Source organism: Sander vitreus, chromosome 24 (assembly GCF_031162955.1).
Source record: "Sander vitreus isolate 19-12246 chromosome 24, sanVit1, whole genome shotgun sequence".
Taxonomy (NCBI): domain Eukaryota; kingdom Metazoa; phylum Chordata; class Actinopteri; order Perciformes; family Percidae; genus Sander; species Sander vitreus.
The window spans coordinates 10,498,898-10,511,949 of record NC_135878.1 but is presented as its reverse complement, the minus strand read 5'-3'; the positions used below and the strand labels follow the sequence as shown (position 1 = coordinate 10,511,949).

At 40.8% G+C, this 13,052-nt stretch overlaps 1 protein-coding gene across 1 annotated transcript; it reads right to left on the bottom strand.

The window, feature by feature from the left end:
• Window positions 1-1,011: 1,011 nt before the first annotated feature.
• On the bottom strand, window positions 1,012-11,643 carry ect2l (epithelial cell transforming 2 like). The gene is made up of 21 exons (XM_078244028.1): window positions 11,494-11,643; window positions 10,447-10,559; window positions 10,128-10,290; window positions 9,773-10,028; window positions 9,276-9,510; window positions 8,997-9,132; window positions 8,671-8,836; window positions 7,690-7,818; window positions 7,481-7,573; window positions 5,493-5,699; window positions 5,203-5,318; window positions 4,898-5,059; window positions 4,702-4,788; window positions 4,096-4,205; window positions 3,843-3,990; window positions 3,562-3,635; window positions 3,269-3,425; window positions 3,093-3,158; window positions 2,316-2,404; window positions 1,703-1,875; window positions 1,012-1,136 (listed from the first exon to the last, which is right to left on the bottom strand). Exons 1-21 carry the CDS (start codon window positions 11,641-11,643, stop codon window positions 1,012-1,014), a joined length of 2,955 nt encoding a protein of 984 aa, XP_078100154.1.
• Between the last annotated feature and the right edge of the window lie 1,409 nt (window positions 11,644-13,052).

Genomic DNA, 13,052 nt, shown 5'->3' with positions numbered 1-13,052 from the left:
AACTTTTGTTATGTTATGTGTTATGTCATTGAAAGAAAAGGTTTCTTTGTATTGTCAGTATTTGTACTGATATTTAAGTACTTTACCTGTCGAGATGTTCAGATAACGACACGGCCATTTATCTAATTCTCGGGATGGAACACATGGATATTTTTGAAATAAGTGGCAATAATGTACATAAGTGTATAAGTTATGTGTTGTAATGCAGCGCCGTGATAGTTATAAGCTCTAATATGTGACATTTGTGTTATTTTTGGCTATCAATAAAGAATTTTTATACCTGAAAAAAACAAGACAAATGTGTCTGATCTGATTATAAAAAAAAATATCATGGTGATGTCTTAATGCATATTTTGATTAAAAAAATAAACAAACTAATACAATTTCGAAATGAAAGATCATTTAAAAAAGAAAGAAAAATGAAGTTGAAAAAAATAGCATCGTCACATTTAGTTTTATTAACACTGAAAACGTATGTTATATGTATGTCAATAATTATGGAAATACAAGTGGTGCAATGAAAAACAAGAAACAAATATGATATGATGTCAAACAACTTCATTAAAACTGCAACCCAACCTAACCTACCCAGAGGGTCACCGGTTCAAGTCCCCATACGGACCATGTACGGCGTGCGTGCAGACTCTGTCATCTCTCCATTTGTGCTTCATTGTACAGGTCCTGGGGATGTGTGTGTATTTTGGGCCTGTGTGTAATGTGTGTAACTGTAACAACAGAGCGAAAAATTGAATTTCCCCTTGTGGGATTAAAATGTATTTTTGTCTTTGTCTTATTCTTCTAAGTAATTATTGTGACTATAATATTGCCTCTAACTGAGGTTTTAAGGTGGAAGTGAAACACTCAGGGCCCTATTTTAACGATCTAAGCGTGTCCTGTACATCTTATCGTGGCTTGGAAAAATAATTGCATTTTAAGATTTCCTGGATTTTTAAGAAACTTTTTCAAAGGCCAACAGTGGTGTCCAAACCTCCTCTTGTGCCGTCAATGATGTCATGTCAGAGCAGAGTTTATGGCTGAACGCAGCACAGACAGGAAGTGCTCTCTGTCCTCGCCTCTTTCAGTGGCACAAACCCAGGAACGATAAGGACCCTCCAGGACAAAGGCATGGCACACATCTACAGACAAAGACATTAACATTCTTTCATTTTCAGACAAAGTCCAAAGACTTAACCCTTGCGTTGTCTTCCCGTCGACCATGAACTTGTTGTCCTTCTGGGAATCGAAAATGAACTTTTTTGTTGTTTTTTTTCGACGTTTTTGTCGCTTTTGTCTATGCTTTTGACACTTTTTAAAAGTTTTTCTCACTTTTTTCAACATTTCTTTTTTTCATGGTCAATAAACCTAATTTATGACATTATACTTAATTTTTTAGTTAAAAAAAAAGTGAAATTATGAATTATTTAGACTAATTGTTAAGATCAAAGGATGTTGAGTGGATCACAGACTGGTCTTTGACTAAATGTCAAAGTTTAGTCAGGATACTGTTTTGAAACCATTTAAACTATTATTTTTGGGCAATTTGGTTGAAAGAAACCCATATTTCTGACATAAAAAACATTGAAAATAGGTCAAATTTGACCCGAGGAAAACACAAGGGTTAAATGATCATATGCTGAAGATTACTGAACATTATCAAAGCTGTGGCAACATGTATTGTTCTCTTTATATTGTAAAAGCTCACAGTGTGTATGTGTGATCTCTCTGACAGCGAGGCTGGCGAGAGCCACAGAGGCCAGGAAAGTGTGTGTGCTCCGGTGAGCCAACGTGAACGGTGTGTGATGTACATTTCGCCGCGTCAGCACCAAAGCGTCGTTAAACAGGAACAGACCCACGTCTGACACCTGCTCATAGGTCCTAATCGCACACACACACACACACACACACACACACACAGATCAACAGAATGGAAATAATGACTTGATTAGATTTACAATCTGTAAAGATGTCATTTAAAACATACAGTACTTAATTGTGCAAGGTTTCCCAATTTATTTATTCAAAAGTAACGCAAAAGTTGAACCCAAAATTGAGCATACATTTGTCCATTGTTTTCTAAGTAAATATATCTTTCTGACAAAATGATTTCAATACTATGTTTAAAGTGAAAACTCTAGTGTGAAACACATCAGTTTGGCATCTAACAATAAGTACGAAGGTTGGTAAATATCCAGAAACACGAACATAATCAAAGGTTGAAGATCTGTTATACATCTACTAAGTAAAAAAAAAAAAAAAGGACCTTTCTGGATATAAACGGATAGAAATCACCACACAGGAATAATTTGTGTTGTTACCTGAGCGAGTCTGGAATCTGTCCATCAGGGCTCCTGAGCAAAGCAGCATCCTGAGTTATTATCAGCTGCCTGTTCCCTTCACGGAGGTTCTACACACACACACACACACACACACACACACACACACACAGCATATTCATATTAAAATACTTCAACGTGTATGTTTTATAGTTTGTTTTGAGAGTGTTTGAAAAAAAACTCGACACTCTTTACCATTCCGCTACCAGGTTTGCAACAAATGCCCCCTTCAATACACACCACTGCACCCTATATTCATCTGTCAACTGGCCCTCCCTTCACATTCGCCGTATGATTCACTGGTTCACTTTCATTTCTCGCATCTTTTCAATCTGCTGCCACTCGTGACTGGAACGCTCTGCAAAAGATTCTCAAACTGGACAAACTAATTTCCATTTCATCCTTCAAAACCATAATATCATCCTTGTTCACGGACATATGCAGTTGCTTCTCTTACATAATAATTTTCCCAGCTAAATATGTGAATGGTTTCTCCCTCTCTTACTCACCCCCATGTACCTGTGCACTTATCTCAATATAAGTGTTTGTTGTTTTCTGTGTATTATTTCAAATTGTATTTTATGTCATTTCTAAACCGTGTGTATTTGTAATGTATTTATTATGTAGCCCTTCTTCCCTTTCCCTAAGTGGCTATGCCACTTGTCAGGCCGCCATTGTAAATAAGAACCTGTTCTTAATGACTTGCCTGTAAAAAATAAAGGTGAAAAGAATAAAAAAAGAAGGGAGCTGTGTTTTTACCGGACAGCTTTGGATCATCTGCTGCGTTTCCTCTATCAGCCTGTCTCTCTCTGAGTTTCGCTTTAACTGAAACGGAAGAAAACACCTGTGTGTGTTCATGGCTATGAGCACAGAAACACATACGAAAAAATAAAAAAGTAGCATGAGGTACTGACTCCTCGCTCTGGGTGTTGTACCTTTTGTATGAATTCTCTGAATCTCAGCAGTGTGTTGAGGGCAGAGGACAGGTGTGTGTGGTCCGGGTGACCGGTGTGTGTGTGGAAAGACAGAGCTTGAAGCAGAGTCACATACTCCTGTATTCTCCACACTGGACACAGCAGCAGCTCCTGCAGGCTTCACAAACACGCACACAAACACGTCTTTAAAGCACTTTGCTTAAATGAATACATTACAGTCTTTTGGTCAGGTATGGATAAACATTGCCCTGGAAACAAATACGATATATGAGCGTGTATATGTGTGCCGTTACCTCAGCATGTGAGTTGCAAGAGTTCTGTCTGCTCTCTTCAGGAAAGCCCTAAATGGAGGCTTCGTCTCTCTGCACTGACACACATAACATCCTTGTGCTTACATATCGTACACATAAACTGTTTATCTACATTAAACCGGGCTGTTGAATAAATCTAAATAAAGTATAGCTTTAGTCACAATATAGCTGACCAAATTCTGTGATCACGCAGAGCCAACTGCTTTCTCAGACGGCCGTACAGTCCAGCCAGTTAGCGTAAGGTGCACATTGTTTGACTGTACCTTGTCGGTGGTACGGAGGGCAGTGGTGTAGTTGTTGAGGTAGTTGGTGTAGACTCGGAGTTTTGAGCACAGTTTTACAAACACATCTCCAACACACTGCTCTGCACCCCACTGCTGCAGCCTGGCTTCTAAATCTATCTGAAACACCCTGCAACACATGCACATCTATCATGTCATTTCCACACATATGGACGCAAAGAGTTTCATACAAGTGTGTGTGTGTGTGTGTGTGTGTGTGTGTGTGTGTGTGTACCTGTTGAGCTCCAGTATTTGTGTGACAGGGCTGAGGACAATTTGGATGTCAGTGTAGCTGAGGATAGCTCTGTTGGAGTTAAGAGCTGCTGTAAGAGGCTCTTGGTACACCTTCAGCACAAAGGAAGATACATCAGTGCATCAGTTGAATATCTTGGTATTTCATTTTTGACAGATCTCTCAACCTTTTCTGCATCTAAATAAACAAACACAACACTTGCTGCGTTGGTGGTTGCTCTGAAAACATCTAAATGATCCTCCCCAAATCAGATTATAATAATAATAAAAAAGCAGGGACAAAATAGGCCATGCAGCTGCAGACCAATCAACCAACACCTAGTTTAAAAAAAAAGGTATTATATAAGCTTCCCATAGTTTGCTGAAAGGGCCCAGTTCCTATCAATTGTCAGTGGCTGTTTTCTGGACTTGATTGTACAACATTACCTAATATTTGTTCAGTTTCAGGAAACATTTCTAAGTCTGATTAGACTTCATGTAGAGTGGGGACTGCACCTTAAACAATGGCCTCTCAGCAACTACATATCCTGAATGAACGAAAGTTTGGCTGTCTTTTTGATTTTAATGTTATAGTCTACCAATTAGCTACCTTCAGCACAGCGCCCAGTCTCCCCAGATAAAGACACTCGCTGTGGTGGAGCTCTCTGGCAGCTGCACCTCTCCAATCCAACGCTGTCTAAAGACAGAGAGAAGGAAACGAGTTGTAAAGATGAAGTGTGCTCCTCCAACCTTTTCTGAATGGACAAGTTCAAAGCACACACACACACACACACACACACACACACCTGTGGTAGCTCAGGTATCAGGCTGACGCATTTCTGTGAGCTATGTGGTGTTGAGGAGAAATCATCTGCTCCTTCGTTTATCCACTTTTCCCCTCCACTACACTCTTCTCCCTCCTTCTTCCATTTTGTCAGGAAAATGGCAAGAAACTCCAAAGGTCTGGTCTGAAGACGGAAGAGCAGAAATAAAGAAACACACACTGACTTATCCACAGTTCATGATTGAAAGAACATGACTAACTTTGTATCATCTCAGTTTTTTTGCCGTTGTTCTGTTGTATTTGTGTATAACAAAAAAACTCCTTTACAGTTCTCTCCATCTCTTCCTGTCTTGTGAGAGCAGTAAGTCCCTCAGTCAGAGCCTCATTCAGATCTTCGGACACACAAAGCTCCTCAAGGCAGATTTTCTCGCACAGAAAGTGACCTATAAATATATGAATAGATTCCTAAAAACCGTTTACAGGACAAAGCATTGCAGGCATTTGTTTAAAACTGCCATTGCTCCAGCTGTGTGTGTGTGTGTGTGTGTGGGTGTGTGTGTGTGTGTGTGTGTGTGTGTGTGTATGCGTACATTTAAATATACTTTTGTGAAACCCACCCAAAGCTCGGCCCCTGGCCTGGAGGCTGAGCCGCTGTAGCTGTGTCCCCATGCAGCCCCTCAGCTCCTCCAGAGCCTCGTCCATCCACTGAGCCTGTCTACACCAGCCCTGTAGTACACTCTCACACACAAACTGCAGTGCCGGGGATGCTGGTTGCTGGTTCAAGAGTCCGGTGCCCACACTGCCATCAGACCACTCACTCAGAACTGGGAGAGGGTTAAAAAAAATATATATATATATATATTTATTATTATTATTTATTTATATTATTTTATTATGTGGCTTCAACATGATGCTTAACAGTAATTTACACTTGGTGCCGGGTACTGTGGTCTACTGAATAATACAGCAAAAAAGACATTTTCAACAAGTTGAATTCCTTAAAGTAACTTCATGTAACTTTATTTTATTTATTTTAGAAGTTATCTGTTGTAGGTATGGCTGATACTGGGGCCTGACCATCGCAGAAAAGAAGGAAATTAAACGAAGAACAACTAAAAGCTAAAAGGGTGTGAGACAGACGATTACGGGATTGTAAATGATTCAAAACCCACCCCGAATTGGCCCTCAGGTCTATTTCATTCATAAAATAACTTTACAATGCGCAATGTGGTTGTACGTCAGTAGCCAACATCACATTACGTCCCCCTATCATTTAGGAGGACGTAATGATAAAATAAAGCGTCCTTGGGTTTCATGAAAGGTGCTATATAAATCTAAGTTATTATTACGTTGGTTGCTACAACAAACTCTTATTCGTTCTTATTAACTCGTGACAGAATAACCGGTTTAGCTCACGATACATCCAAAGTAGGCTAAGTTACCGTATACAGCACTTGAAATGCAAAGATGCATCTGTGACGTATTCTCTTATTGTAAATGAAGGATTTTCTGTCTGGGCAAAACATTCATCGCAACTAAATGACCTCCTACAATACAGTGGGTAACACAGCACTGTAAAGAAAAGACCTTTACGACAGCAGATGTGGTAAAAACAGTACCGCTTTTGTCCAAAGCGGCCGCTAGAATCAACACAAACTGAAAGTTACATATAGTCACTTTAAGATTTTAGTGGTTTAATACTACAGTACAATCAAACACTCCTTGAGTATCTACTTTGTCAAAAAATGCAGATCATTACTGTTTTCTAGACACGTTTTTGCACCATTGCAGCCAGCGCTAACCACAGTGACAAATACATGCATTGCGTTTCCTGTGGCTTCTTCACAATAAAAGCCATCCCCTGTTTTGCAATGTTAAAGTGCTCATATTAGGCTTTTTGGCTTTTTTCCCTTACTTGTATTTTGTTATATATCTTTTTTGTGCATGTAACAAAGTCCAGTTTAGTTAATTGGCCAATTAAGTCAAAGTCCACTCCAAAGGGACTTACCATCTCCAACAGAAAACCCTGTTCACAAAACAGCTCTACTGTAGCCTAGCCTTTACTTCCGTGACAAACGTGCGTCACTTTGTAACACACGTTATAATGCTCGCCTAGCTGCTATCATGGCACTCCCTCATGCTCTGCTTCTGACTGGCTAGTAGTCCTTACCTAGCTACTGCGCATGTGCAACTCCCAACAAAGATGGAATAGAAGTGAGATGTCTCACTCTGTAGCTAAAACAGAGAGCTCAACACACAGGGTGAAAAGAGGAGCTGCAGCAATGTGCAGTACAACAATAATATGGTGTTTTTTTGATAATTAAACCATGTAAACCTATTCAGGTACAACCTCTAAATACAATTATGAACCTGAAAATGACCATAATATGAGCACTTTAAGGATTATAATTATAAGTATTTCAAGAAAGTCAAAATATCTCACTGGGCCAAGAATCACATCAGGCGCCTGCTGGCTTAGACATTTTTGGAGAAATTATTGGTAGTTTTTTTAGTAGTCACAAAGAGCATATTCCTAAGCTTGGAGCGACTGACAAAAAGTTTTCAGTTGAAGTTTTTGAGTCAGTCTTGTGCATGGGTGACTCACTGTTCTGGAAACTTCCGGTGGCAAGACCCATTGGCGCCCTAACCTCCAGACCAGTCAGAGTAGAGAGAGTCTGGATGAGACTCACTCCTGATGCTGAGGAAGAGAGAGAACGCAAGAGACAGAGTGGAAGTTATTGAGACAGACGCAGAAAGCGTGTGTGTGTGTGTGTGTGTGTGTGTGTGTGTGTCCTAACATCTGCGTCTACCTACCAGATGCAGCCAATGGGGTGAAGATGTCAATCCCTCCTCCTTCCTCAGTTGGTGCCACCCAGCCACCCAGCTTTTCCCAGAATTCTCTATGTTTAGAGGTCAGTAGAGTCCTCTCTGACAGGCTACTACCTGAAGAGTCAAAGGTAAAACAAGGTGGATTAGTAGACGAGAGAAAACAAGGTTCCTTAGACGATTTTAAACAGTTTGAAACTGAGCAACGTGCATTTTCAACTTTAACTCATTTGGTTTGATAAAAATGAAGTAGTAAAATAGACTCCTGAATGGCGACTTCACAGGCAAAACGGATAACTGTGACTAAGCACATTAATCACTGAGCCACAGAATTATGCTGTGGAGTCGTAGCATGTATCTAAAAATTGTGTTTTAACGACAAGGTGTTTTAAATTTGTTATATAGAAAGGTGTCTTTGAAAGCTTTAGTGCGTACGTTTTTAATATTAATGAATGTCCGTTACATTTAAGCCAAGTATTTATCAGTATGGTTATGTTCAGAAGATTGTGTCGTCCGGCAACTTTCGAGCACAGAAACTCAAGTGAAGATAATTACGTCTTCTGAACAGTTTTTTTTTTTTAAATCCTCCTTGGCTACTAGCAACTGTGTGGAGGAGGGGTGGGTTTGTATCATGTGGACGCGCCAACAGTTTTGTTGTCATTAATTAGAATTCCTCATGGGGGCGACAGAAACTACGCACTATAGCTCACTGATTTGGTGTGTGGTGGGTCCATACGTAACATAAATCAATGCAAGATTCATGATGATTAGTCTTGTGGCCAACACGCAACCAAGGGACTGACTTTAAAGAGGTACTATCATAATAAAATAAGCCATGAAATGGTTTCAGCAGATGTGCTTCACAGTATCCTGAGAAATAAACTTAGAGCCCTGGACGCTCTAGTTGGACTGGAATTAATCATGGCCGTGTTTCCACACATTAAGATACACAGGATTATTAATTCTCACTGTGAAGCAGATGGATTTCCTCCGTTCCTCCTGGTGCTAGTAGGCCCAGTCTCTGAGCTCTCTGCCCAGAAATAGCCCTCTCCACCTGGGTTAACAGAGCTGAGAGTGTCCCTCTGTGGTCGTACAGAACCACAACCACTCCTGCTTTCACACCACTCAGCACAAGCTAGATGTAGCATAGGGAAAGAAAAATAGCAGACAGGGAGAAATATTATATGTTCATCTTCCAACTGGGCCTTTTTCTTTTTACACTCTTCGCCGATGCTCTCTTCTCATACAAAATATATGGTGATTTAGGACTGACTCTTTCTTTGTTTGTCTTTTACCTCGTAGGCAGGAATTCTGTTGGAGATCAGCAGTAAGAGTGCAGGAGTGGTCAGATGGATGGGTGAAACTGTGTGGGGCAGTGCAGGTCTGCTGGTGAAGGAGGACAGCGCTGCACTGGCTTTGCTCAGTCTTTCACTGAAAGAGAAGAAATACATTAGTACATTAAAAAAAGCCTTAATAAACAGGTAACTCAATGTATTGTATCTCAAAACGCAGGTAACCAAAATCATTGAGGGTAAATGAATACTGTATGTCACTGTCAGTGTGTAGACAATCACCTGCTAGGACTGGAGGCTTGGACTCTCTCCAAGGTCTGAGCTGCAGTCATGGGCTGTCCCCTGTCCAGGCTAGACCAGAGGCTGGGAGACCCAACAGTCCTTGGAGGCCAGGAGAGAGAGGGCCAAGAGCTGAACGTTCTTCCAGAGCTAGGCCTCCCTGTCTCGGTACTTCCACCTCTGGCTCCTTCTGGCTTTGTGTAGCTGCCCCAGGCTCTCCTGTTTCTCATAGATTGTCCTGTAAATATAACAGATATGGTTTCTAAGTACAACAACTTTTCTAAGATAACTGAAAGCCATTTCTGCTTAGCAGTTTAGGACAAAGTTTTGCATATTTCTCAAACTTCATTTGACACTGTATACAGTAAAGGGGAAAGAGGACAAACATGAGAGTCCAGATGATATTTCATAAGGTTAACTCGCAACTTTGACACCTAAAAAAATGTTCCTATCATTTTGACACCTTGTCGTCTATTTTGATTTCTTTCTTTTCCACTCACTTTTCTCCTCCTGTAGTTTGTCTCTGATCATCTGCCTGATCCTCTTCTCTTTCCACCTCTCTTCCTCCTCCTCCGTAATCCCTGTGCTTTGTTGGTTGAGGGTCCCGTACTGCTCGGCCGCCTCCCGGGGAGTGAGCCAGTCCAGCGTGGAGACGCAGGAGACATAGTGGTTCTTCCACGCTCCAGATTCTTTCTCTCCTGGAGTGTAGGGAAGGAACCAGCCTCTTGCGATGCACCGGTCGGCCCAGAGACAGTCCTGGGTAGAAAGAGACAGAGGCAACGCAAGAAAATGAGTCTTAATGTAATTATGTAGAAACGGCAGTCAAATCAAATATCTCTATTCTGGGCTTTTCACCTGCTCAGCAAGGACCCTCCAGTGCCAGCTGACTTGGGCAGCAGAGCAGAGGTCACGAGGGGACAGAAGTGACATCACATATAGGGACAGAAACCGTGGCAGCACCGCCGTGAAGTCCACTTGAGTCACAGGAACCGTCTCGATTAGCAAATCCCTGCAATACCTGCCCACATCGTCAGAGGTTTTCATTAAAAAAAAATGTGTATAACCTAGGTTTCAAGCTGAGAAAAAAAAAAGTCATTTCTTTCGCCCCAAAAGTAGTACACCAACACTTTATTGTTTTGACACAAATACACAAAAGGCTAGAGAAAGACCTTACTTAAGCTGTGACTTGTTGCAGCGTGTGAGCAGAGAGTGCAACAGGTGTTTCCTCTGTCTGTCAGTCCACAGGTCAAACCAGTGGAGCACAAGGTTCATCCTCTCCTCAAATAACTGGGAGGAAATGGGGGGGGGGGAGGACAGCAACAAATTTGATACAGTCAGTGAAGAACGTATGGAAGGTGCACACTCATTGCATCAGTGGCTGGCTGCTCTGCCAAAAGCTACAAAGCTGGCTTCCAAAACATTGATGAAGACTGTAGGAATGAAAAAGTACAAAAGTAAGATAGATGGTGTGATAACGGCTGAAAACATTGGTCTAATTGGGCCATTATTTATTTATTTTTATTTTTTGGGGGGGTGGAGGTTTCATCTCAGTGTAAATATATTCTTTAAAAAATGATCCTTTATGCAGGACATACTGTACTGCTATCATTGCTCTGTCTGGTGGAAATCTCGTTCAACCTTTCAGGAAACCCACCATGCTCTCATGGACTGAGAGCTCTGTCCTCCCATTATGTGTGTGCAAGTTTCTGCTGTCAATCGTTTTTATTAATGCTGATGCTCAAACTAAAACAAGCTTACTTTCAAGAAAAACAAAAGCCCTCACTGTATGTGGAACTTTTTTCGATCCACTTCAGTACAGCTACAATAAGTTGCAATTGTGCCTTCGCCTGTATCCGGGCGAGCGGACTTAAACCTGGATGCCAAAAAACCACATCTGCACACAATTCCCATTATGCAATGCTGGCTAAATGATAGAACTAATTAATGTATCTTAGCATCATTTATCTGTTGTCAAATTGTGTGCGACTGGAAGCATAAAAAGAGAGGACTTTACGCCAGTTTGTGCATCTTTTACAAATCAGGTAAATTGGCCAATTAACTAAACTGTTATTTCATGTTAGCGTCATTGCACGGAAAATGTGTTAAATGTAAACAGGCATATGCTGGATAATAATTTGGCCAGTCCTGCCATCTTGTGGCTATTAATACAAATAAATGTAATGTTGCTAAAACTACTACTGAGCCTCGAGTTTCGTCTGACCTGCAGGTTGCTCGTCTTGTTGTTCAGAGGAGTCCAGGTGCTGAAGAGGGTCCCGGGCCTCAGGCTCCGGACTTGCTGCGGGTCATAGTCGGTGCCGCTGAGCTGCCACTGCTTCACCGACTGAGGGCTTGATTTCACGTTAGTCTCCATGTTCTCACGGCATTACACACTTTGAGAATAAACGCCTCGACTTCTGTTTAAATGTGTGAGCTCCCGTTTACTGCCAGATTTCGCTTTATAAAGTATAACAGGCCGCCATTGTGCTGCTCTGCTCCCAGTAACCTTAGAGACGCATCAACAAAAGGATGTGCACATTCCTTCACACAGCACATCCCTCCTCCTGCACATTAATAAGTAACAAGATGACCATGAAGCAAGCAGCAGGTTTTCAGCATCACCAAGTGAATCACAGTCAATTTATGTTGGCCACCCTTTTGCCAACTTCTTTGATAAGTTAATTTATTTATGGACTAATAATATGTATACAAGCATGAAATCATATTAGATATATAATCATATATAAGAGACACTTGAGCTGCCAAACGTCCATCAATAATCCGTGATGATATGCCAAAACTATTCATATTATGATGCAATGAATGCATTCATTCCAATAGTTTTCATACATCGCACTCAAACCACAGGAAAATGTGACTATTGAATGGACACAAAACCTGAAACGCACAAGCTCTATTACAATGTTAATAACTGCAGTACAGGACTCCAAGTTTGTAGCTTCAAGAAAATGTACACACCATACACAGAAAAAGATGCTCCTAAATTAAGTATCTGGCTATGGGTGAATTTATGACACAAAAGTACAAAGTTAATATGAAACAGAGGACATGCATTTCTCCCCCTCTCCCCTCTAAATTGAGTCATTTGTCAGCACTCTTCCCTTTAAAATGGTTTAAAAAATGTATGGTTTAAAGACTTGTGGCCAAGAGTTTCAGACAACACATTTATTAAGTCAATAAAAAATAAAATCACCAAACATTTAAAACACTTCAAAACAATCCCACAGTAAAACACTTCAAAAACAATCCCACATCCCCCAACAACGCTGGTAAAATAAGAAGCAACAAAACAAAGGGGATCAAATCACATCAAATTAAAGCAGCATCAAATGATTATATCTTAAAACACAGAATCACGTGTTCTATGGAAGTCAATTAAAAGGTTAGAACCAATAAGGCAAAAATGATTAAATTAGAAACATTAAGGCATGGTTGTGATGTCAACATTTGGATTATTAAGTATTTTCCAGCATCAAACACACCAGTGATAATGTGCAGTGTGTTTCGCATGTTGCATGGATATGTGCAAATATACTGTATTCAACACTGACAAAAAGGTGTTGGAGGTGACATCAAGCCACGCACATGTAGCACGGAATCATATGCAAAAATCACAAACTGGGGTCACTGCTCATTTTCTTACTCATCCAGCGCAGTTTCTATGGTCAGAATCTACTGTGCGTTTAAAGTGCTCATATTGTGCTTTTTGGCTTCCCCCCCCCCTTTCCTTTCCTTTCCGTTATATATCTTTTTGTGCACGTT